Here is a 25,337-nt window from a genome sequence, read left to right as displayed (position 1 = left end):
CTTTCTTGCCCCGGCGGGCCTCGAGGTGCCTTCCTTTGATTGGCTGAGGCGCATGTTGGAGAAGAGGCGCGCGCAGGGGACCCCTCCGCCGCGCGCCCAACTTTGCCCCCGCCGCCAACTTTTGTCGCCGTCGGGCGGGAACCCCGCGGAGCACAACAGCCACCTGCGCGCTCGGGGCTCTTGTGGGAGGAGAGCGCGAGCGGGAGAGAGGAGCGAGGAGGCTGGGAAGGGGGCGGAGAGGAGGGAAAAAGCCGGGTGCGGCGCATGCGCCGTGCGCTGCCCCGGGCCTGCCGCGGCCGCAGTCACTTCCTGCCCTTGCGCCCATCCGGCTCCGGGGTCGCGTCGCGGGGCCGCTTGGGCGGGACAGGCGACGGCGAGTTCGCGTCGGGGCGCGGCGACAACAGCGCGCTGCCCTTCCCCGCCGGGCCCCGCATCGTCGGCGGTGGCAGGGTCCCCCGCGCCCGCCTCCGCGGAGCCTCCTCTCCGGGCGCCCTGCTCGCTGTCACCTGCTGCCTGCGCCTCCTCGGCGCAGCCCAGGGGCTCCTTCTTCCTTCCTTCCTCCCTCTCCGCCTCCCGCGCGCGTCCCGCCGGCCGGTGGCGGGCAGGCGAAGAGGGGCTTCGCTCACGCCCAGCCGCTGCCCTCCCGGCAGGCACCCCACGCGCCTCGCTCGGGCCGGGCTGGCGTTTCCCGCAGGAGCCTTTCCCGTAAGTGTGGTCGCCGCTGAAACTCGCCTCTCCGCCTTCCCTCCGTCACGGGCACCCTCGCCCGCCGCGGAAAACACGGAGGAAATGCGTGTTGGTTGGTTGCTTGGTTTGGCTGGCGGGTGGGGGTGTACGCGCGCGTGCCCGCTCCCCCCCCCCTCGCGCGCCGATGCTGGCTTGTGTGAAGCGGGCGACCCGTGTGACAGGTGGCCCCGGAAGAGCGCGCGAGGAGTTGGTAACCTGGGAGGAGGTGGTGTGTTCGGGGAAGAGGGAACTTGTGTGGAGAGGGATGAGTGCCAGAGAGGGAGAGGGGGGTGTGTGCGTTTGGGAATGTGGGTTCTGCATTGGAATGCTTGCTGTTGTTGTTGTTTTGTTCCTGCATCGCTGATGGAAAGGCTAGTGATGGGGTGGGTGGCCAGGTCGTAATGGTTGGCATGGTCTGGGTTGGCATTCCTGTGCGTGGCATGGATCAGCCCAGAGCCGGATTTAGGGCAGTGTCGGGCGGTTCCACATCACAGGGTGCTGAGCGGAAGGATGATGATGATGATAATGATAATGATAATGATAATGATAATGATAATATGTTATATTTATGTGGGTACCTACTGAGAAGATTAGTTAAAAAGCAACTGTGCCAAATTGAGTTGTCAATTTTTAAAAACATAGTTATTGAAAATTCAAAAAGTACATGATTATATGTACATTAAACGTTGTGAGATGTAAGTAAATGAGAGAAAAGGAAAAAGAGAAACAGAACCTGGGTAGAAGGGAAAATAAAGGTGGGGAGGGGGAAAACCCCAGTATTCTTACAAATCCTGTAATAGGTTAGGATTTGGTGAAGTACAATAACAACCCCCTCCCCCCTTTATGAATTATTGTCAAATTAACATTTAGGGTGTGTGTGCCAAATTTCATCCTCACTCACAGTGCCATATTACCCAGGGGCAAAACTAGGCGTTACTTCACAAGGGTCAAAGACCCAGTTTGGCACTGCCCCTCACGCACATCTGTGGGTGCTGGTGTTTGAAACTCCCACTGCTCCAGGCGCGTTTTGCGACAGGAAATTTTACTAATGCAAGCAGTTTTTGAGCTCTGGCCGCAGTACTGCGCCTAAGATTTCAGATTAAAACTGTGGAGTGGAAGGAAAGGAGGACCTTTTCCTGCCTCCCTACTTCCAGCTGCTCTGAAGACTGGAGAAGAAATCCTCTTAAGAATATTAGGGGGGTAGGCAGGGAAAGGACTAGACCATGTGAAAAATGAACATAATATTTTAGCAGCTGTTCATTCATTTTCAACTTTGTATTGTTGTTAGGTTTAAGGTGCCGTTTAGCTCCTAGTTTTCACATCTCAGTTTCTAACACTGCCATGTAAACACACACACACAGAGAGGGGGGGGGGCTGGGAGCCTCAGTGGCACCCCTCTATGCTTCACCCAGGGCAAAAAACTTGGCTAGCTCTTGCATAGCTATGGCATTGTATTACCAAAGTCCACCCCTGGATAGTCATGACTTTTCACAAGGGGACACTCTGAGGATTTGGCCAAGGATAGTGGGCCAGTGCATTGCCCCCTCTTCCCCATCTGCCAGCCTGCAACATCTCTTGCCATAGGGCCAACAGATTGATCCTACATATCCTCCAGCAGCAGGACATTTACCAGGTGCAGCATTTCTAACTTCTGTGGCACTGCTCTCCTGTGCATCATCACATGTTTGAAGCTACGTGCACAGGACACGTCTTATTTTGGTTTATATTTGACAACTGGAGGGCAAGGGAGTGCCTAGCTCGGGAATAGGTTCGGATCAAGTTCTTGATCCCTCATTTATGGTGAATATGAGATTGGGGGGGTGTGGAACTGCATGGTTTGACTTGTCAGGTAAGAAGGGACTGGTTTTGACTCCTCAAAACCATATGTGGTCATTTGTGTGTCTTTACCCAGCGGGATTGATTCCTGGCAATAAAAATAGGTTTGTTATTTACTTATGATGTTTATATACTGCTTAATTATTTCCATTTATAAGCAGTGTGCATAAAAACAGTCCACAGAAAGTGAGACAACAAAATGGGTTCTGTAGATAGTTCTAAAATTGCCTGGCTTAAGTTGTTAAGGGGATGTTTTGCTGCATATATGGAGAGGAAGGGAGAGAGGAGGTGTCAAGTTTGGTATGTAAGGTAGGGTGACTTTTTTGATGGAGATATTTGTGCAGAGAAATGTGCATTTTCAAATACAGTTGTGGTTGCCAACAGTTAAACACATTTTCCAGCCGTATTGCTGGATACAAGGGGAAGCAACAGGTGCTGATGAAAAATGATAGAACTAATATTCTGGGATGTCGCGTTACCTTGACTGGGTACATTTGACATATTACATGTTATAATGCATATCTGGTTTAAGGAGCCGTTTGGTGCCTAGCTGATATATTTAAGTTTCTAACACTGATCCACACATGGAGATGAGATAGTCTTCGTCAAGGACACAAAGCTTGATCATTTATTTAGATGCTGGTGCTGCAATCCTACATATTCTTTTTTGGGAAGTGAGTCCCATTGCGGGGGGGGGGGGGGAAGAGACTTACCATTGAGTAAACATGCTTGAGTTGAGTTGTGTGTAGATCTTGCCATGATTTGTCTTCTTTGGCGATCACTCGTAGCCAAGTAAGATTGTCTACCATGAATATGGTCTTAACCGTGTGTCCGTAGGTGACTGTAGAGGCCAATTCTGGATCCACACATCCTTCCACAGTGGGGACATAGGTTTCCGGGCTGGAGTTGATGATGATGAGGATTTGCCAAGCGTGCCTTCCTCTTAGTACATTTATCCCTTTCATTTTGAGTTCGAGTGTCTTCAAACTCCATGATGCCTTTAGCAGAGGCCAATTGGAGCACTCGCAGGCCAGTGTTTTCCAGTTGTCGGTGTTTATACTACACTTTTTAAAGGTTTGCCTTGAGAGCATCTTTGAACCTATTGTTCATCGACATTACACTTTCCATTGTTATGTTGGGAATAGAGTAATAGCTGGTATAACTGGACAACATAGTACTTTTCCTTTGAATGGAAAGTAAATGTGTTAAGGCATGACCTGCAATGGTTACTCCTGAAGGAGCTCTTGTGGTTCACGATTATTAAACCAATTTATAGACTGCTTCAAAACACAAAGCCATCAATGTGGTGTGTGTACACGTAGAAACAGAATTAAATGTTATGCTGTTACGAAGGAGCAAGCATCATATACTTTTTCTGCAAACAGTTGGACCATTTTAGAGAATGACATTTTGTAGTGCTCTTAACTCCTTCAGTTGCAGCATGAGGGAACCTGCCCAAAGTTCTGCAGTTCTATGTATGTAGCCTCAAATGTGTGTGAGGCTGCAAAGGAGATCAGTGGCTTAGAAGTTGGCAGTGATGTGACTGGATGCATGCAATTTGAAATCTGTATTGGAGGATATTTAGGAACAAGTTACATTAAAAATACTGGATTGGTAAAGGCACTCCATAAGCTCATAGATATGCTTTACTCTAAAGTAGTGTATTTCTGAAGTTTTTTAAACTCATTGCTATTCCTCATCCTCCAGTTTTGATTGGATGCTGGTGGAGTGCTGAAAACTGCAAACAGCGCTTTTTTTGAGTAGGCCATCATCTGTCCTCTCATGAATTATTTCATTCTGATAAATAAAATCCTTTGTGAATGTCAGTTCGCATTACAAACTGTTTGTAAATAGGGTTGAGTGAAAATGTTATTTTGGTTACTCCGATGTGCATTTTATAGGTTTCTAAGGCTCGGCTGAAAGAATCCAGGAGAATTATTCTCCCTTTTGGATTAAAATCCAAGTCAAGACAATAATTGCTGTCCCAGAGCCATTTCCAAGCTGGAAAGTAGCAAATAGTCATGGGGAAAGAGAAGAAAAGAGATTTCCGAAAAGAGTTCCAGCAGTGCTTTTCAGGAAAACTACATTTCCCAGAGACTGCTGCACTGGAGAAACTTTCCCCCTTTACACATCCCATAGCTATTTGCTGTTTTTGGAGCAGTATAACTAGCTGACCAGCCAGGTAACTACTGTATTTTCTGCTCCATAAGACGCACCTGACCATAAGAAGCACCTAGTTTTTAGAGGAGGAGGAAAACAAGAAAAAAAAATATTCTGAATGAAACAGTGGATGTATGATTTTTGTGGTTCATGCTGTTGCCACAGACATGTGACTTGACAGTTAGATTCGAGTAGCCCAATGCAAAAATCCTGAGGATCCATGTGGATCCGTGCTTTGTAACCACGTTTTTGCTCCGTTGCGGCCTCAGACAACAGTGGGTGCATGATTTTTTTTGTGCAGGCTGTAGCCATGGACATGCTATGTGATCTGATGGCGAATTTGGGGTGACCCAATGTAAAAATCCTGAGGCTCCATGGGCTTTTACCTCCCCCTCTCAGGCAGCCTATTGCTAGCGTCCCTTATCTCCCTCCCTGATCGCATCCTGATCAGCTGCTTCCTTTCAACACCCCCTTCCCTCTTGTTTGCCTTAGTGTCTTTTCCTTAGCTGGAGCAGTTTTTTGCTCCTCCCTTTCTTCTAATTTCTCTCTTCACTGCTTTAGTCTTCCTGTCTCCTCTCCTTGCAAGTTTGCTGTCTTTACCTCCCCCCTCCCAGGCAGCCTCCTTTATTGCTAGCGTCCCTTATCTTGCTCCCGATCGCTTGCCGATCAGCGGCTTAGTTTCAACACCCACTTCCCTCTTTCCCCCCCCCCAAAAAAAAAGAAAAAGAAAAGAAAAAGCATGATCTGCATTTTGCCCCTGGGCAATTAGGCTCCAGGGACCACACATTCGCTCCATAAGATGCACAGACATTTCCTCTCACTTTTTCGGAAGAAAAAAGTGCATCTTATGGAGCGAAAAATACGGTACATATATGTGCCCTGCTTCATCACAGGGTGGTTCAAACATAACGGGGGGGGGGGTTAGAGAGAAGGAATAAGTAGGGTTGGGGATTGAGGTGGGACAAAAGGTATTTGTGGGTTTACAAAGCTTAGATCAGCTAATTTGAATTAGCGCTGAAAAGGAGTGAAGAACTTTCCTGATTTGGGAGGGAATGACTTGCCTCGTTTCCAAGCCCGTTTGATGCAACTTAAGCTGCCTCTGATTGCAATAGCTATTTCTAAAACAAAATTTATCCATGTATCCATGTCGTAACAATGGCTGAGTTGAGAAGATTTCGTTTTTTCATATGTGGAATTGCTCTTTGTATACATGTTCAATATTCACCGCTCATTCTTAGATCAGTGGTTTTTACAGGGAACTCATGTAACACTGCAGAACCTTCTTTTCCTTGGTAAATTATAGAAAATTTGCTTATTTTAGCAGAAACGAGCTACTAGATGTAGAAGGAAAGTAGGGCGTTGATGTAGAAAATGCCTCTAAGGGACAAATGTTGTCAGACTGACCACCATCACCATGGCTGCTGTGAACCAGGTAATAGTGCTTTAGTAATCTACCTTCCTTAAAAAAGAAATAAATAAATGCAGTAAGACGCTGTCGGGAAAAGATAGCCTATATTATGCTGCCGTAATGGAATTAGGACATCTTCAAATATTGTTGTATTGCCAGTATTTTAAAAATGGTTGGGTTTTGATGGAGTACTTCTTAAATCTGTGTTTCCTTTTTGTAGACTGGGTTGCGGGAGAAGGCAGGGAATAAACATTTCTGGAAACTATGTTTCCAAGGCCTGCAAAACAAAATTTATTCAGCGTACAAATAGCTTGATATAAATATATACAAATACGAATGATGTTGGCACGTTGCTGTAATAACCACATGAGCTTAAAAAAATGGCTTGTAATCTAAAACACTTGGAACGAGAAAATGAAGAGAGATATACACATTAGTAGGTGCTTCAACTTAAGAGAGGATACCTACTAACCTACTTACCTGAGCTTGAGAAGGCATGTATAAAAACATTTTAATTGACTAAATATGCACAGCCACATAAATAGAAGTCTGCTTCTATGTGTATTTAAGAAATACTTCTAACAAGTGCAGATGGCAAGTACCAACTTAAGATGGAGAAAAGTGTGTTCCCCCTTTTCTCTCATATAGTTGGAGTGTCTTTTTAAATTGATCCTTGGTATAATGCATATAGGGACGTGGGTGGTTCTGTGGGTTAAACCACAGAGCCTAGAACTTGCTGATCAGAAGGTCGGTGGTTCGAATCCCTGCGACGGGGTGAGCTCCTGTTGCTCAGTCCCTGCCCCTGCCAACCTAGGAGTTCGAAAGCACGTCAAAGTGCAAATAGATAAATAGGTGGGAAGGTAAACGGCGTTTCCGTGCGCTGCTCTGGTTTACCAGAAGCAGCTTAGTCATGCCGGCCACATGACCCGGAAGCTGTATGCCAGTTCCCTCGGCCGATAAAGAGAGATGAGCGCTGCAACCCCAGAGTCGGCCACGACTGGACCTAATGGTCAGGGGTCCCTTTACCATTACTATAATGTATATACTGTATGTATCATCTAAAAACAAAGGGTTTTATCCTTTTAAGTCACACTTGGAGTAAACTTTTGAAATAAATGGATTTTAATAATTCAAGCCCATTAATATCAACTCATGACTTAAGTGGGTACAACCCAAAGAAAGCAAGTTGCTTCAAAATAGGGTTGTTATCTATATAGAATTAATTGATCAGATGATTACTTGACTATACCGTCTATGGCTAATCATCTCAGATTTCTTTAATCGGGTGACATGTCTGTTAGGAATCTCTACAAATAAAACACTGTGATTGAAATAAATGTTCTTGCAAAGATGCTCAGTTGCGTCTTGACTGACTCAGCAGAGTTAACAAACACTATCATAATTCATTCCTTAAATTGAGATTAATGCAACTGAGCAGCAAACATAATCCTAATATGAATGTAGGTACATGAGCGTAGGAATTGCTAGACAACATTGGTAAAACCTTATGGCAATTATTTCTAGTATTCTATCTTTCAGAAATGTTATCTGTCATTTCTAGTGGTAACTGCTTTCTAGATAAGCTGTATATATACAGTGGAACCTCATTCCCGAATGCCTCCGTTGTCGTACGTTTCGGTTCTCGAACGCTGAAAACCCGGAAGTAAATGATTCCATTTTCAAAGGTTTTTTGGAACCTGAACGTGACACGTGGCTTCCGCTGAGGGCAACAAGCTCTTGCAACCAATCTGAAGTCGTGCCTTGGTTTTCGAACGTTTCGGAAGCTGAACGGGCTTCCAGAATGGATTTCGTTCGAGAACCTAGGTTCCACTGTACCTCTATTTGTGTGTGAATATGCTTTTTTGAGCTTTACTGAGACAGTCACAGACATTACAGTTGTTTTGGAAATAGCAATAAAAAACCTACATATTTGTCATTTTTGATGTCCAGACTGTATTGCAATGTTTTAATAGAACTTTAATAGAGCAGCTTCAGTGCAGTTAACATTTATGTGTGGACATGTACCTTAAGCTCTTTTTTTTACTATTTATTGTGACTATTTTGCAGTGCATATACTGGAACCTGGAGATCATCCTTTATTGCAGCAGCCTCTTCAGACATCAAAATCCGGCATTCAGCAAATTATTGAATGTTTTCGATCAGGTATGAGTAGGTTCTTTTTTATATATTATTTTGCCTTGAAGAAGAAGAGAAGAGAAGAGTTGGGATTTGATATCCCGCTTTATCACTACCCGAAGGAGTCTCAAAGCGGCTAACATTCTCCTTTCCCTTCCTCCCCCACAACAAACACTCTGTGAGGTGAGTGGGGCTGAGAGACGTCAAAGACGTGTGACTAGCCCAAGGTCACCCAGCAGCTGCGTGTGGAGGAGCGGAGACGCGAACCCGGTTCACCAGATTACGAGTCTACTGCTCTTAACCATTACACCACACTGGCTCTCTTGAAGGTTTGGAATGCTTCAGTGGTGGCATAAATAACATCTAATGAACAATCTAAAATCATTATTTCACATTTTAAGAAAAATGGCGCTCTTGGATTTTCATGGATTTGATTTTGGGTTGTATCCAACATTAGTCATATTCACAGTAGAACCACAGGGTTGTAACCAACAAAATAATTGCACATGCAAGCCTACTTCCGCAGGCAATATGGAACCTCTTCTCTCCCTCCTCCACCTCCAAAATCTGCTCTGGGGGTTCCCCCCAACTCTCTGGAGCAGTTTTAGGGGTGAGGGTGGAAGGAGAAAGAAGTAAAGTTCTCTTGTGCCCATGCAAGTTAGTTCATGTTCACACTGATACAGTGGTGCCTCGCAAGACGAAAAGAATCCGTTCCGCGAGTCTCTTCGTCTAGCGGTTTTTTCGTCTTGCGAAGCAAGCCCATTGACGGCTTAGCGGATTAGCGCTATTAGCGGCTTTTAGCGGCTTATCGGCTTATCGGATAAGCAGATAAGTGGCTTAACGGCTTAGAAAAGGGGGGGGGAGGAAAAACCCCCCCGCAGGAACTCGCAAGACAAGGAAATTCGTTTTGCGAAGCACCTCCAAAACGGAAAACCCTTTCGTCTAGCGGGTTTTCCGTCTTGCGAGGCATTTGTCTTGCGGGGCACCACTGTATCCCTGGAAACAACCCACCGAAATTACAGTGGTATCCTGGGTTACATACACTTCAGGTTACATATGCTTCAGGTTACAGACTCCACTAACCCAGAAAAAGTGCTTCAGGTTAAGAACTTTGCTTCAGGATAAGAACAGAAATCGTGCTCCGACGGCGCGGCGGCAGCAGGAGGCCCCATTAGTGGTGCTTCAGTTTAAGAACAGTTTCAGATTAAGAACGGACCTCCAGAACGAATTAAGTACTTAACCCGAGGTACCACTGTAATGCGCATGACTAACTTTAGTCCATTAATTTTGGTGGGTTGGCGCTGAGGAAAGTTCAGCTGGATGCTACCCAATGTTTTAAGAATTGCTTGTTTTAATTATTGTATTGATATTTGATTGTAAGTATACCACCCTGGGTTCCTATTTTAAGATGAGAATTTCTAAATGAATAAATAGGTCTAACCAAGATTCACCGACTCTGCTATTCTATTACCAACAGTAAGTAGTCAGATGCTTCTGGTACTCCCTGGCCTTTGCTGGTGTCGTGTGGTGAATGTTGATCAGACAGGGTGTTGTTGTTGTCGTTTCAGCTTTTTAAATCTTCTGTTGTAATGTTCTTTGGTTGTACAGTCGTACCTTGGTTTTTGAACAGCTTAGTTCTCGAACGTTTTGGCTCCCGAATGCCACAAACCCAGAAGTGACTGTTCTGCTTTGTGAATTATTTTTGGAAGCTGAACGTCCGACGGGCCCTCCGCGGCTTGTGATTGGCTGCAGGAGCTTCCTGCAACCAATCAGAATCCATACTATGGTTTCTGAACGTTTTGTAAATCGAACGGACTTCGTTCGACTTCCAAGGTACGCCTTTACTGTATACATCGTAGCTGAGACTGTAGCATTTCAAATTTTGAAAACCCCTTTGGGAGAATGTACACCACAAATGATGTGTTTACAATAGCAGTGTAGTTCTGAAGCATGCAGTAAACTTTTTTTTAAATCATTGCTTTTGATGGCAACGAGTGACAGCTGTTATGAAATAAAAATGATGCTTGATTGTTTTTTAAAAAATAATATTCATTGCTTTTTAAAAAGGAAAAAGAAAGAAAAAAGAGAAACAAAAAAAGAACAAGAACAAGAAAAAATAAAACAATACAATACAATATACAAAACACAACCTCAACACCTCACCCAACATAATAAACTAAACTAAACTAAACAAAAACAATTTAAAAACATACATCATTCCTTTTCCATATTCTAACTTTCATTCCCTTATATCATTGACCTCCTCTCACCTCCCTCTTTGTATTCCACTTCCATTAATTGTTTTAGCAATTCCTTTCCATCTTTCTCCATTTTCTATCATATAAATGTCTTAACATATTTTTAATCTTATTTCCATTAAAATGGTATACCTATTTAAACTTAACTCCTTATAGCATTTCTACTAAGGCCATAAAAATTCATTCCAACATTTTCCTGTCACTCATTAATTTTACAATATTTCTATATATAGACTTTAAATCTTCCAATCTTCTTCCACCATCTCCTCTCCCCGGTCTCGGGCTCTGACAGACAGGTGCTTGATTGTTTATTTTACTGTATAATAATTATGTATGATGTTGTTTTTGACTGCCTTGAGATGCCCATATAAAAAGCATATAAATATTTTAATAAAATATAAATAAATAAATTTAGGTATGGAAAACTCATAACTATAAATCTACTCTAACGTTAATCTTGCCACTCCATTTGTAAAATCATCTAAATTAGTGGCTTTTGCCATATCTTTTAGTAAATTGCATATGCTTATTTTGTGTTGTAGGGAAGAAGCATTTCTTTGCCCTGTCTGCAGAAATTTGGAATTTCTCCTTTGTGACCTTAGAAATTTCGGGCTTAGGTTGAATGTTCAGGGAAGTTTTTAATGTATGACATTTTAATGTATTTTTTATCTTTGTTACAAGATTAAAAATGATGATGATGTCCGATGTGGTCTTGTTGCTTTCTGAAAAAAGGAGTAAGGATTGTCGTTGGCGTTCTCAAGCAGGATTGTAGTATATTGTTTCTATTTGGATTGTCTTTTCTAGTTAGGATAGCAATTGAATGGATATGTGTGTGTTGCTAACTATAGTCATTTATGGGAGCGGGTGGCGCTGTGGTCTAAACCACTGAGTCTCTTGGGCTTGCAGATCAGAAGGTTGGTAGTTCTTATCCACACGACGGGGTGATCTCCCATTGCTCTGTCTCAGCTCCTGCCAACCTAGCAGTCAGAAAGCATGTCAAAGTGCAAATAGATAAATAGGTACCGCTGTGGTGGGAAGCTAAACGTCATTTCCATACACTCTGGTTTCTGTCACGGTGTTCTGTTGCGCCAAGCGGTTTAGTCACACTGGCCACATGACCTGGAAAGCTGTCTGTGGACAAATAATGGCTCCCTCGGCCTGAAAGTGAGATGAGCACCGCAGCCCCATAGTTGCCTTCAACTGGACTTAACCATCCAGGGGTCCTTTACCTTTACCTTTACCTAGTCATTTAAGGTGGTTTTTTAGGTGTTTGTTGTTTTATGCTACTTGTATTTCTACCTTTCAGTGTTTTAATTGTTAGTAGTTTTTATCTTCACTGTTTTATTGTTTTATACTAATTCCTTTCATATGTAAACCTAAGTGATAATTTAGTTGCAAGGCAGTATAGAAATACCCAGAATAAGATAATAATACTGTGTTCAAAATGGTTGGTAAGACAGTACTGGACTTCTATAAGTTTCTATCCAGCCCCTGCTTCCTTCCAGTTAGAAAAATTATACTCTACTGTGGAATGGGGCAGGTAAGGGCCAGGTAATGAAAGCTATAAAGAGGAAACAGCAATCTATATCTATCTATCTGTCTATCATCTATCTATCATCTATCATCTCTATCTATCTATCTATCTATCTATATCATCATCATCATCTTAAGTTCAAACATCACTGTTGTAATAACCATGGGTCAAGCTTCCTAACAATCCGGCAAACAGTGATTTAGAACTGTTTTTTCTTTTCATTTTCAGTCTACTCAAAACTTCCGAATTTAGCTGTATCTGGGTTCCAAAAGAGGAGCAGCAGACCATATTTGGTATCTTAATTCAGACATTAAGCCAAGCTGTGTTTTCTCAAACATGTTTCCTGGCTACTTAGAATCAATTTAGATAACGTAAAACAAGAACAACACAGTTAAGCTTTACAGAACATACTTTGGAATGATATCTGAAATAAAACTTAGAAAAAGGAAATACTAGTAGAGGAAAATGAAAAAGTAAAGTAACAGGCGATTCCATGGAAATACCGACCCATTTTTCATTTTCATATATAGTTTTCATTTTCATATATATATATATATATATATATATATATATATATATATGACATCTGGTGGGAGGGCGTTCCACAGGGTGGGTGCCACTACCAAGAAGGCCCTCTGCCTGGTTCCCTGTAACCTCACTTCTCGCAGTGAGAAAACTGCCAGAAGGCCCTCGGAGCTGGACCTCAGGGGGGTGGAGATGCTCCTTCAGGTACACTGGCCCGAGGCCGTTTAGGACTTTAAAGGTCAGCACCAACACTTTGAATTATGCTCGGAAGCATACTGGGAACCAATGTAGGTCATTCAGGACCGGTGTAATTTGGTCTCAGCGGCCACTCCCAGTCATATGTGTTGTCATGTGCATCATTTATACCTCTTTATAGGACTGCCATACTTATTTCCCTGATAACGCAATAATTATTAGGCCTCTTATTTGTATCGTGCCATCAGTGTAGGGCATTTTGCAGAGTTCTGCAAAAAGTGAAAGATGTTTCTCCTCAAGAAGCTTAAAATCTGAAAGACGAGTCATGGTGGGGGAATCTGTTCTACTGTTTCCAGTAGAGAGTACTTCAGTCAGCCGTACACATTGCACTGAGCATACTAACACACTTGCACTGCTGTTGTGTAGTACAAAGGAGGCTGATGTTTTGAGTTGGAAAGAGGATGGTAGTAATTTGACTGTGTTCAGAGCCTCCTATCCTTTTCAGTAAACGTCCGTGCATTGCAAACTCTTATTTTAGTTTGAAATATGCAGAAGCGGCTAAAGAACTCCAGGTTCACTTCAGCTAAGTGAGTTGCAAATTGCGCAATTAACATCTTTTAACAGAAATCTCTTGGTTTTAAAGCATAGCTGTCAACCGTCCCTTATTTGGCGGGAAAGTCCCTTATCCCAACATTGTGTCCCGCTGCTGTCCCTTATTGATGATGTCCCTTAAATTTCCTGGGTTTCAAAGGAAGCAGCTCCTCTCCCTCTCTCCCTGCCAGCCAGCCAGGGAGGAGGGAGGCTCCAACTGTGTTGCTTGGCTGCATTGCTCACCCAGTAAGGAGTCTAAGAATGACTGGGGGGTGGAGCTTGCATGCCTTGTGCCGATCAAATCGGCTGCGTTGCCTGGGGACACGCCTTTGCTCAACGCTTCCCAGCGGAGAGGCGACGGTGGTTTTCCTTGCTGCATCCCCTTTGCCGGGTTGCTGCGCTGTGGGAACCACCGCTTGAGGCTTCGTTTTGTCTGCTGGCTGGGCTTTCTGTCTTTGGCTGGGAGGGGCTCAGAAGTTGATCATACCTGTGCTTGGAAAATCCCTTATTTTGTCTGCTGGTCCCTTATTTTTGAGGCTGCTGGTCCCTTATTTTCAAATCTGTAAGTTGACAGCTCTGTTTTAAAGCCTTGTATGTATTTTCTCAGTTTCCCCTCACACCACTTTCTCACTCCTTACTGGAATAGCATCTGTAGTTATTGCTTCTTCTTACTTTTGTCTTCAGGGCCTTACATATCTTGCTCCCTGTACCTAGTATAGCTCTTTTTAAAAGGAAAGCAACTTCCTGCTTCTCCAATACAATGAGTTCAAAGTGTTTTCTGGACTACCTTAGCCTTGTACTGCCCGCCACTTGGCTTCCCCATGCCCTATATCCTTGTTCATTCATCTCTGAACACACCTCCACCCCAGCCTTTTTCTTGTAAATCTAATTTAAATGGCAAGTCAGCTCCATGGCCTGACATGTCTATGTTCTCGAGTATTTACTTAGTGCACCGGCACTGTCAAATGGCAGCAGCAATAATTTATGGGACTACAAATGGCTTTTTTGCTCATGTGTTTGACATAAGAGAAATAGAAGTGCTTTGAAAAGGAACTCTGAAACTTTTATAAAAGGGATGCTCTGTGGGCCCAAGTTTGTCTTTAGCTTTTAGGATATTTTACCAGGTCACACCTGATCAATCTGGATACCTGATCGTGTGCTAGGCAAATAAACTTTTGAAAATGGAAATAATGTTCCATATACCAAGCATGTTGTTGGATGATCTCTTCAAACACCGAAATAACAGTTTTGCACAGAATTGCAACCTCATTCTATTGCCCATTTAGTACCATTTTAACTATTATATTTGCCTGTGAAAATAGTATAAGTATTGTACAGTCGTGCTATTGTATGACCCTTGCTTTTGAAACCGTAGTTTTTATCAGTATACTAAGTAAAATAGGCTAAGCTGAAAACAAGCAATCTTTTTGTTCGTTTGTTTTTACTTCCTCATTAATGTCTTACTAAGGCTTTTTGAGAAGTGGCATTAAAATTAATTCAGTAGATGTTTTAATATTAAATAAAATTGTGTTTTGGGGAGAAATGGACTTTGATTTTATATAACTTATATCTGAAAGAAATAACGCTAGTGAAAAATATACAATTTTGCAGTATTGGAGTAATAAAGGTAAAGGACCCATGGATGGTTCAGTCCAGTCAAAGGCAACTATGGGGTTGCGGCGCTCATCTCACTTTCAGGCTAAGGGAGCTGGTGTTTGTCCACAGACAGCTTCCCGAGTCATGTGGCCAGCATGACTAAACCACTTCTGGTGCAATGGGACACCATGACAAGTGCCAAAGTGCATGGAAATGCCATTTAGCTTCCCACCACAGCGGTACCTATTTATTTACTTGCACTGGTGTGCCTTAGAAGTGCTAGGTTGGCAGGAGCTGGGACAGAGCAACAGGAGTAATAGGAATAATAGGCTGTTAGTAGCATCAGTTGGATCTCTACACTGATATTGTTTCATGTTGAGAGAGGCATACCCACATTCACACTTTTAAACAGAACTTTACATCATCTTGAAGTCCAGATTTGGTTAAAAAGAGAGAGAGAGATGGATAAGAATACATCATAGAAAGTATCATTCATTATTCAGTAACTAGATGTTGAAGGGTTTGAAATAAATTACTCAAGATTGTTGTTAGTTTATGTTCAAGGGTCTAACTGATTTCCGTCTGGCTTTGGCCTGTTTTTGAGTCACCCAGTTGGATGATTTATGCTGGGATATTGTTAGGAATCATCTAATTCTTTTCTGATGGGCCTCTAAACAGCTTTTAATACCATCAACAATGGGCTGTCTCTCTGGAGCAGGACATTCCAGAGGTTTGGACCCAGAAGGTGGTGTTTGACGATTTCCGTTCCATCTTATAGTTTTGTCTTTGAGGTTCCCATGCTATTTAACATTCACATGAAGCTGCTGAAAGAAGTCATTTGAAGAGGTTTGGATCCAAGTGTTGTCCCATAGTTCCATCCCTTTATTCTACCTGCTCTAGTCAAAATGCCCCAGTAGATCTGACTTGGGTTGGATAGCACGGTCGCTGAAAGAACCAAGTTAGGGGATTTTCCTGAACTTGATGCTAGTTATATTGAGTCTGGTGGCTATGAGTGACTCTTAGTAGGGCCAAAGTTGGTGAACCGGTCCAAGCTATCTAATCTAAATAAAGCAAATCTCCCGTTAAATGTGCTCTCTTTACATCCAGACCATATTCTTATAGAGCACTCTACAGCTGCCTTTATAGATTATTTGGAAACTTCAACTGCTTCAGAACGCAAACACTAGTTTGCTTATGTGAGCCATTGTTTAGGGCACACCACATGCTGTATCAGGATGGAATTGATTTAAATTTTTTATTTTATATATATAATTTTTATTATACATTTTATAAATTTCCATCCAATTATTCATTTAATCCTGCATACAACAAATTATAACTGTAGGATGGTATTGATTTAAATTGATTTAAATCACGATTTAAATCACTAGTCAGTAAGATTTGATTTAAATCATTTTTTTATAGAAGGACTCATTCTTGCTGGTATAATTTTAATATTTACAACCAGATGAAGTTTTTATTTCTGGAATAATAAATTTTCAGAGTAGTTTTTAGTTATATCAAAAATTACTGATTTGGTTATACTATTAGAAATGCATAGACTGATAATCATGAAATTATTGTGAGGTTTAATAAGTTGACTGTTTATATTTGGAAAACTTTTCTGCTGTACTTTATTGGAAGGAGAAAAACAATCATTTCCTTAATAATAATTTAACTAAAACAATAACATTATAGCATATGTATCCATGTTGGTTAAACATTAAAAAAAAAAAAAGACTGAGTTTTAGCACACATGAAAAACTTAAAACAAATCCTTATTTCCTGATGAATAGAATTTGGAATGTAATGTAACTTAAACAGAAAACTATCTTTAGAAAGATTTTTCCTCCAAAAGCATTTTATTTTAAAAATCCAATTTAAATCAAAAAAATCTGATTTAAATTTTAAAAATCTGATTTTTTAAAATAAAAAAATATCATTGACTTTTATCCACCCTTTGCTGTACCATTGGTTTTCAGGCTCAGTTTAAAGTATTCTTGTTGACCTTTAAAGCCCTAAACAGGCTGTTTGAGGGACCACTTGTACCCATACTAAACTGCCCTGGCCTTAAGATTGGCCCGAGATTACAATGAACCAGTTTTAATTCTGGAGTCAACTAAAAGTGTAAAAGACTATTAGCATAAATAGCTGGCAAGGCATGCACTTTGTGCTGCACAGTACTGATTGTTCTGCAGCCCCTTCATGATCCACCTGTAGGGACTCCCCCCCCCCCAGGCCTTGGTGGCGCTGTGGGTTAAAGCCTCAGCGCCTAGGACTTGCCGATCGAAAGGTCGGCGGTTCGAATCCCTGCGGCGGGGTGCGCTCCCGCTGCTCGGTCCCAGCGCCTGCCAACCTAGCAGTTCGAAAGCACCTCCGGGTGCAAGTAGATAAATAGGGACCGCTTACCAGCGGGAAGGTAAACGGCGTTTCCGTGTGCGGCTCTGGCTCGCCAGAGCAGCGATGTCACGCTGGCCACGTGACCCGGAAGTGTCTCCGGACAGCGCTGGCCCCTGGCCTCTTAAGTGAGATGGGCGCACAACCCCAGAGTCTGTCAAGACTGGCCCGTACGGGCAGGGGTACCTTTACCTTTACCTATTATATGAACAGCTCGCTGTCATGCTGCAAGTTTGTCAGTGACTACTAACCAGTTACTGACAACTAGTCATTTCCGAGTACAATTCAAAGTGTTGGTGCTGACCTTTAAAGCCCTAAACGGTCTTGGCCCAGTATACCTGAAGGAGCGTCTCCACCCCCATCATTCTGCCCGCACACTGAGATCCAGCGCTGAGGGCCTTCTGGCGGTTCCCTCACTGTGAGAAGTGAGGTTACAGGGAACTAGGCAGAGGGCCTTCTCGGTAGTGGTGCCCACCCTGTGGAACGCCCTCCCACCAGAAATAAACAACTATATGACTTTTAGAAGACATTTGAAGGCAGTTTAGGGAGGTTTTTCATGTTTAATGCTATACAGTAGTACCTCGGGTTAAGAACTTGCTGTATTTTTCGCTCCATAAGACGCACCAGACCACAAGACGCACCTAGTTTTTGGAGGAGGAAAGCAAGGAAAAAAATATTCTGAATCTCAGAAGCCAGAACAGCAAGAGGGATCGCTGCGCAGTGAAAGCAGCAATCCCTCTTGCTGTTCTGGCTTCTGTAATAGTTGCGCAGACTGCATTCGCTTTGTAAGATGCACACACATTTCCCTTACTTTTTAGGAGGGAAAAAGTGAGTCTTGTAGAGCAAAAAATACGGTAATTCATTCCGGAGGTCCGTTCTTAACCTGAAACTGTTCTTAACCTGAGACACCACTTTAGCTAATGGGGCCTCCTACTTCTACGGCGCCGCCACCACACGATTTCTGTTCTCATCCTGAAGCAAAGTTCTTAACCCGAGGTACTATTTCTGGGTTAGTGGAGTCTGTAACCTGAAGCGTCTGTAATCCGAGGTACCACTGTATTGCATTTTTAATATTCAGTTGGGAGCCACCCAGAGTGGCTGGGGAAACCCAGCCAGATGGGCGGTGTATAAATAAATTAATTATTAAAATTATTATTATTATTGACCACCATGCAAGCCCTCCAGCGGCCCATGGGGCCAAAAACTAAGTACTTAAGGGTTGCTACCCTGTACACACTTACATGCGAGTAAGTCTCATGGAACTCAGTGGGGTAAGTATGGGTAGGTATGTGTAGCATTCAACCATTAGTCTTACTTATGTCTGTGGGAAAGATGTTGGCGTTTGATTAATTTCCCCATAAACATAATTGAACATTTAAAGTACTTACCTTCACTTGGATCATGCCTCGAATGCTTTTTATATGTTTCAGGAACTAAGCAACTTAAACATATTTTGCTGAAAGATGTGGACACCATCTTCGAATGTAAATTATGCCGCAGCCTCTTCAGAGGACTACCGAATTTAATAACCCACAAGAAGTTCTACTGTCCTCCAAGTCTCCGGATGGATGACAGTAAGTTTTGTTCTCTTAAGTCTCTTGTTCAACATACAGTCATACCTTGGAAGTCGAACGGATTCTGTTCCGGAAGTCCATTTGACTTCCAAAACTTTCAGAAACCAAAGTGCGGCTTCTGATTGGCTGTAGGAAGCTCCTGCAGCCAATCGGAAGCCGCGGAAGTCTTATAACCCACAAACATAGTGGCCAACCAGATGCCTTTGGGAAACATGCAAGCAGGAGATGAGTGCAACAGAGGATGAGGAGAAGAGGCTTAACCTTTTCCACATATCTAAATTCCTTGTCTAAATTGCTACCTGAGTGCTTTTATCCTGGCAGAGGGGGAAAGAGAAGTACAGTGGTACCTTGGGTTACAGACGCTTCAGATTACAGGTGCTTCAAGTTACAGACTCCGCTAACCCAGAAATAGTGCCTCGGGTTAAGAACTTTACCTCAGGATGAGAACAGAAATTGCGCAGCGGTGGCACAGTGACAGCAAGAGGCCCCATTAGCTAAAGTGGTACCTCAGGTTGAGAACAGTTTCAGCTTAAGAACAGACCTCTGGAATGAATTAAGTTCTTAACCCGAGGTACCACTGTATCACTGTACTGTATACAACACTTAATGTCTCACATCATAGGTAACTAATCCACAACCTGAAAAAAGAGACAATGCATGTTGTAAACCAAGAAAATCTATAATAAAAGAGTGACACCTGTGAAATAATATAATGTAAACATTGTGGGTTTTTTGTTTTGTTTTTTAATCTACAGACTCTCCTGATGTAAATGATAAGCAGAGCCAAGCCATAAGCGATCTCCTGGAAGCTATGTATCCTAGAGTGGACAAGCAAGACTATATAATCCGTTTGGAACCTATAGAGACAAACCGGAATGCTGTCTTTCAATATGTTTCAAAGGCAGATAGCACAGTTGAGAACATTGAGATGAATGTCACCACCGAACCAGCTCCTGTAGCAGAAACGCCAGAACCTACTGCAGAACCTCCTAAAGCAGTTCTTAGTCCCTCACAGGAAGAAACGGCAGAGATTCCTGTGGCGGCGGCTGCTAGCAAGGTAATATTGACTCCAGAAGAACCGTCTCTGTCAACAAAGCCTAAGCTGGAACGTGATAAACCAGATTTGGGTCACCAGTTAATTTGCTGCCTCTGTAAAAAAGAATTTCATTCCAGACGCAGTGTACGCCGGCATATTAGAAAAGTACACAAGAAGAAGATGGAAGAACTGAAGAAATTTATTGAAATTAAAAGGCGGCCAAATCAGACATCTGGAAGGGGGCGAAATAAGAACATTCTTGTAACACTGGGTAGGAGCTGTCCTGTATGCTATAAATCCTTTGCTACAAAAGCCAATGTAAGGAGGCATTTTGATGAAGTTCACAGGGGACTGAGGAGGGATTCCATCACTCCTGACATAGCTACAAAGCCTGGGGAACCTTTGTCCTTGGAATCGGCTAAAAAATCTGTTAAGACCCGAAAACAAAAGTCCCTTAAGGCTGAATACAACTTAACCACCTGCAAATGCCTCTTGTGCAAGAGGAAATACAGTTCGCAGGTAATGCTCAAAAGGCATATGCAAATTGTTCACAAGATCACCCTTTCAGCAAAAAATGCTAAAAGAGAGAAGAAGCCCAATAACGCAGTTAGCACAGAAGTGAAAGAGAAAATGGAACCAGCAGAATCTGCGGAATCAGTGCCTCCCATCATCAGCTCCCCGCAGAATGAAACAAAGGGAACAAATCATTCGAATGAAAGGAAGAATGCATCTTCATCGACTGAGAAAAAGAATGCCTCGTCATCCGCTGAACGAAAGAATGCATCATCTGCTGAACGAAGGAATGCATCAGCTGCTGAACGGAAGAATGCATCGTCCGCTGAACGGAAGAATGCATCGTCCGCTGAACGAAAGAATGCATCGTCCGCTGAACGAAAGAATGCATCGTCCGCTGAACGAAAGAATGCATCGTCCGCTGAACGAAAGAATGCATCGTCCGCTGAACGAAAGAATGCATCGTCCGCTGAACGAAAGAATGCATCGTCCGCTGAACGGAAGAATGCATCGTCCGCTGAACGGAAGAATGCATCGTCCGCTGAACGAAAGAATGCATCTTCTTCCACTGAAAGGAAGAACGCACCACCCACAAAGAAAAACAAAGTTAAGCCGAGCTCTGAAAATTCTAAGTCAAGTAATCAGTCCATTGCAAGTGGTCTCCGAAAGCCCAGGAAGCCGAGACTTTCCGTTGGCTTTGACTTTAAAAAGCTTTACTGCAAACTCTGCAAACGCCAATTTACGTCCAAGCAAAATCTAACGAAGCACATCGAGTTGCACACGGACGGAAATAACATTTTTGTGAAATTCTACCGGTGCCCGCTCTGCCCTTACGAAACCCGCCGGAAGCGCGACGTGATCAGACATATAACCGTGGTCCACAAAAAGTCTTCGCGATACCTTGGCAAGATAACGGCAAGCTTGGAAATCAGAGCGGTGAAAAAACCCATTGACTGCGTTTTAAACAAGGTGACGAGAAGAGGCGCTCCAAGGGATGAAGGTAAGCAAAATGGTGCAAAGCCGGACGTCACCTCTAACTCGCCGAGCAAGAAGTACGAAGGGGCTGATGTGGGCATTGAAGTGAAAGTCACAAAGAATTTCTCTCTGCACAGATGCAATAAATGCGGGAAAGCGTTTGCCAAAAAGACTTTCCTAGAACATCACAAGAAGACTCACAAGGCAAATGCATCCCATTCGCCCGAAGAAAACAATACAACCAAAGGCAGAAGCACGAGATCTAAAGCTCTTGTCTGCTGAGGAACAACGAGTGCCTTGCAAAACGTTTGCCTGAATTTTCCACTGGTGTTTCTAGCTCAGACTCTGACGCTGTAGAACATAAAAAGAATATTGCATTTATTCTCCCCAGCCCCGTATTTATAGGATTCAGTATGAATTTGTCTTTGTTCAAGAAAGTGACCCTAGCACAGTTGTACATGGTCGGTTCCTGAAAGTTTAATAATATTCTGTAACAAGTTGTTTGGGGCATAATGTTTAGCGGTAGGGACCGTAGTTCCAAAGGTTTTTTTAAATTAACTTTGCACTTCGTTGGTACTGACCAGGTAGAGGAAAGCCTTTGATGGGCTTGAAATAGCCTGTTAGTGCTGTGTTTGCCTGTGGTTTTAGTCTGTTAGCAAATATTTCTGGCATATAGAGTTTTTGCATAAATGCTAGCATACTTAAGATGAGCATAAATTTAGGGTACATAGCTCTATATAGCTATATAGTTTAGAGTCAACACTTTTGCGTTAAAATTCCGTTTCTCTGTTTGACACAAGATGTCCATTCCTTTTAGAGAAACTAAAATCTCAGTTTTTTCCCTGAGCTAGAATTTTGGTACATGGACCTTTATAGCTAGCATTTTAACCATAACGTTTGTTTCCACGTACCCTGTTTAGACACCTGCGGGTGGGGATATTGGATATTCTACAGTTCAGTGGCAATTTTACATGACGGACAAAACAACAGTCTTAACTAGCTTCAGTTGAAATGTTGTTGGGCAACCAGCCATCAAGGAGAGAATAGTTTGGTGGCTTTTTTTTAATTACTACTTTATACGAAAGATTATTAATCTCTAACAGATGTTTATTAAGAGTATATCTATGTTGATAATTCAGATCCAAAGTTCCCATTAGGTGAAGGTATCTTTCCAGAGTTAAACCACTTGTGGATTCTGGTTTTAATGTGAAATGGTTATATGTAGACAAGCTTCCAGATACTTGGGAGCCACCCTCAGGTTGCCGGGGGCAAGTTGGTGGGTTTTTTCATTTTGTCTTTTAAAGGCTAAATAATAAAGATATGGGTTATTCTTACCAAAACCACAGTCAGCTTATTGGACACAGAAAGTGCTTCTGGCTTTTGTGTGGAAAATGTTCATGCTGCCTACAAGTAAAGCCCCCTTTTTTAAAGTTGGCTAAATATTATATTGATATATGTATTTCTCCTTAACATGAGATGATGTGTGGTAAAATTTGGAATTAGAACCACTAATATCTTGAAATAGTTCTATGAGAGGAAATATTTTTATAAGCTATTTTCTTAGTAAATGTATTGATTGTTCCTAAAAGGTAACGTCTTGTCTGAGTTTTTCAAGAGCGATTAAACTCCATTAAAAATAGCCCTTTGAATTAATAGCCAGCTTTCTTATTTCATGTGTGCAGTAGTGCTGGTAACAGAAAAATGAAAATTTTAAAAGGGAAATTTTGCAAACCATTTTTGAAGGCCTATTATTTTTAAGGACGTTATCAACTTGGAGCATGCGTTCCAGACTTGGCCCTTACTTAATTCTAATTTTGCTGAACAGATTTTACGTCCATTGTGATATACTACTAAGCAAACACTTGTTGTGTGATGTACTTTAAAAATATTTTTTTACAGATGAATGTATATGAGCAGTTTCTTAGCGTAATTTGAATGAACTGCAATTTGAATCGTAATATTTTTTAGCATTGGCGTTAATTTCAATTCATGGTTCAATACTTTTTTGGGAGTATTAAGTTTGACTGTACTGAACTTGCTGCAAAAAAAAATGTATAGTAATTTTGCATGGTTAGCATATTGGTCAGTCTTTCATATGGAAGTTTACAAGTTACCCACATTCCCCTATTTTAATTGTTGTTGTTTTTTAAAAAAGATTATATGCAAGCACTTTAATAGATGCAGTTTAAAATTTTAGTTATTTTTTAAAACACAGTACACTAATGTTCATGTGAAGATAGTAGATGGGTTTTGTAGACAATTCATATACAATTGTAGTTCCTTAAATATTCTTTAAACGGAAGATAGTGGAAGGACTTTTTTTCTTTCTTTTTGCCCACAAGATGTTGAATGACCACTGTAGATGGCACTTGACTTTCACTGTAAAGTTTATGAAATTCTTGCTTCCTATCTTATTTTATAATCGATTCTATAGCAAAACATTAGTATACCTACCATTATGAAATTTTTGGCAGGTTTCTGCGCTTTCTTAATTTTTAGAAAATGTTTAGTGATTTGTGTCAAATTGCCACAGTTTAAAAGATGATGGGTTAGATCCAGAAGACCTGTGAACAGGATCCCGTTCACAGGATCCTCCTACTGGAGAAAGGCGGATAAAGCTATTTTCACTGATTCCTCCTTCTCCCGCCTCCAGAGCAGTGTGAGGTGTGGCATGGAGGGCTAGAGTGGAAACAGGAAGTGGCAAAAACCACCTCGCTTCACCTTCCTCCCGTGGGAGCTTCTGCTGGTTCTTGGTCCCTTCTGTTCACAGAAGGGACTCTCTCTGGATCCAACCCGATGTACAAATGAAGAAATGCCATTTTTAAAATATTGGTTGACTCCCTTGCTTAGGGAATGCCTTGTGTCCATATATACTTTTTTGTATAAAATATATCTAAAAATGTTGATCATAAATAAAAAAATATTCTTTTATGGATAGGTAAGTGTTTGGCCTTTTAGTGCTTTGCACTAAAAAAACAAAACTGTGAATGGGAAATAGACTGTAACTGTTGCTGGAAATGTTCTATGTTTGAATACACTTGCTTCTTGGAGAAATGTACTTTATTTGGAAATAAAGCAGACTGGAAGTTATTTGAGGTAAATGTACTCGAATGTTTGTACTTGATTTTATTAGTTGAATTTGTGCGTGTTTACAACTCCCAAGAATAATATGGGTTATTCTAGCCTTTATCTCAGTGCCCAGGTACTCTTGGAGCTAGGGACGCAGGTGGTGCTGTGGTCTAAACCACTGAGCCTCTTGAGCTTGCTGATCGGAAGGTCGGCGGTTTGAATCCTCAAAACAGAGTGAGCTCCTGTTGCTCTGTCCCAGCTCCTGTCAGCCTAGCAGTTCAAAAGTGTACCAGTTCAAGTAGATAAATAGGTATTGCTTCAGCGGGTAGGTAAACAGCGTTTCCCTGCGCTCTGGTTTCTGTCACAGTGTTCCGTTGCGCTAGAAGCAGTTTAGTCCTGCTGGCCACATGACCCGGAAAGCTGTATGTGGACAAACGCCGGCTCCCTCGGCCTGAAAGCGAGATGAGCGCTACAACCCCATAGTCACCTTTGACTGGACCAACTCAGTTCAGTGGTGGGTTCCTGGGTCAAACTTACCTTCTCTAAGATACAGACAAACTCCCATCAACCTAGTCAATGATTGTTTAATGACTCCCATGTCCATTTGCTCTTTCACATTCACTGCTTCTTGAACTTCACCCAATCAGTAAAGTTAATGCAGGGGTGATCACTCACTTCTCTCGAGGAAACTGCAAGAGAACCTTAGACAACCACTTGCATAATGATTACAGGTAATTAACCTGTTTTTAGCTGGAATGGGACATGTGTAAAGACAGCCTTATGGTCCCATTATCTGAGTGTTGATACA

The 25,337-nt window shown here is 42.3% G+C and overlaps 1 protein-coding gene across 2 annotated transcripts; it reads left to right on the top strand.

Moving 5' to 3' along the window:
* The first annotated feature begins 367 nt into the window (after window positions 1-367).
* ZNF800 (zinc finger protein 800) lies at window positions 368-24,565 on the top strand. Of its 2 annotated transcripts, none has more exons than XM_079994175.1 (5): window positions 368-705; window positions 6,047-6,154; window positions 8,198-8,293; window positions 18,793-18,936; window positions 19,692-24,565. In XM_079994175.1, exons 2-5 carry the CDS (start codon window positions 6,094-6,096, stop codon window positions 21,740-21,742), a joined length of 2,352 nt encoding a protein of 783 aa, XP_079850301.1. In that variant the 5' UTR covers window positions 368-705; window positions 6,047-6,093; the 3' UTR covers window positions 21,743-24,565. The 2 variants fall into 2 exon arrangements, with proteins under 2 accessions (XP_079850301.1, XP_079850300.1); XM_079994174.1 differs by having other exon boundaries at window positions 6,044-6,154.
* Window positions 24,566-25,337: the final 772 nt, after the last annotated feature.

Source organism: Podarcis cretensis (genome assembly GCF_951804945.1).
Source record: "Podarcis cretensis genome assembly, chromosome: 10".
Lineage (NCBI taxonomy): Eukaryota > Metazoa > Chordata > Lepidosauria > Squamata > Lacertidae > Podarcis > Podarcis cretensis.
The sequence above is the reverse complement of the archived record's forward strand: the minus strand, read 5'-3'. Positions and strand labels throughout refer to the sequence as shown.

Excerpts from the sequence above, each read along its gene's own strand:
- ZNF800 (XM_079994175.1), top strand. The coding sequence starts at position 6,094 with ATGCCTCTAAGGGACAAATGTTGTCAGACTGACCACCATCACCATGGC. Across the intron at positions 6,155-8,197 it reads CCATGGCTGCTGTGAACCAG|TGCATATACTGGAACCTGGA; the intron begins GTAATAGTGCTT and ends ACTATTTTGCAG. Across the intron at positions 18,937-19,691 it reads AAGTCTCCGGATGGATGACA|ACTCTCCTGATGTAAATGAT; the intron begins GTAAGTTTTGTT and ends TTTAATCTACAG.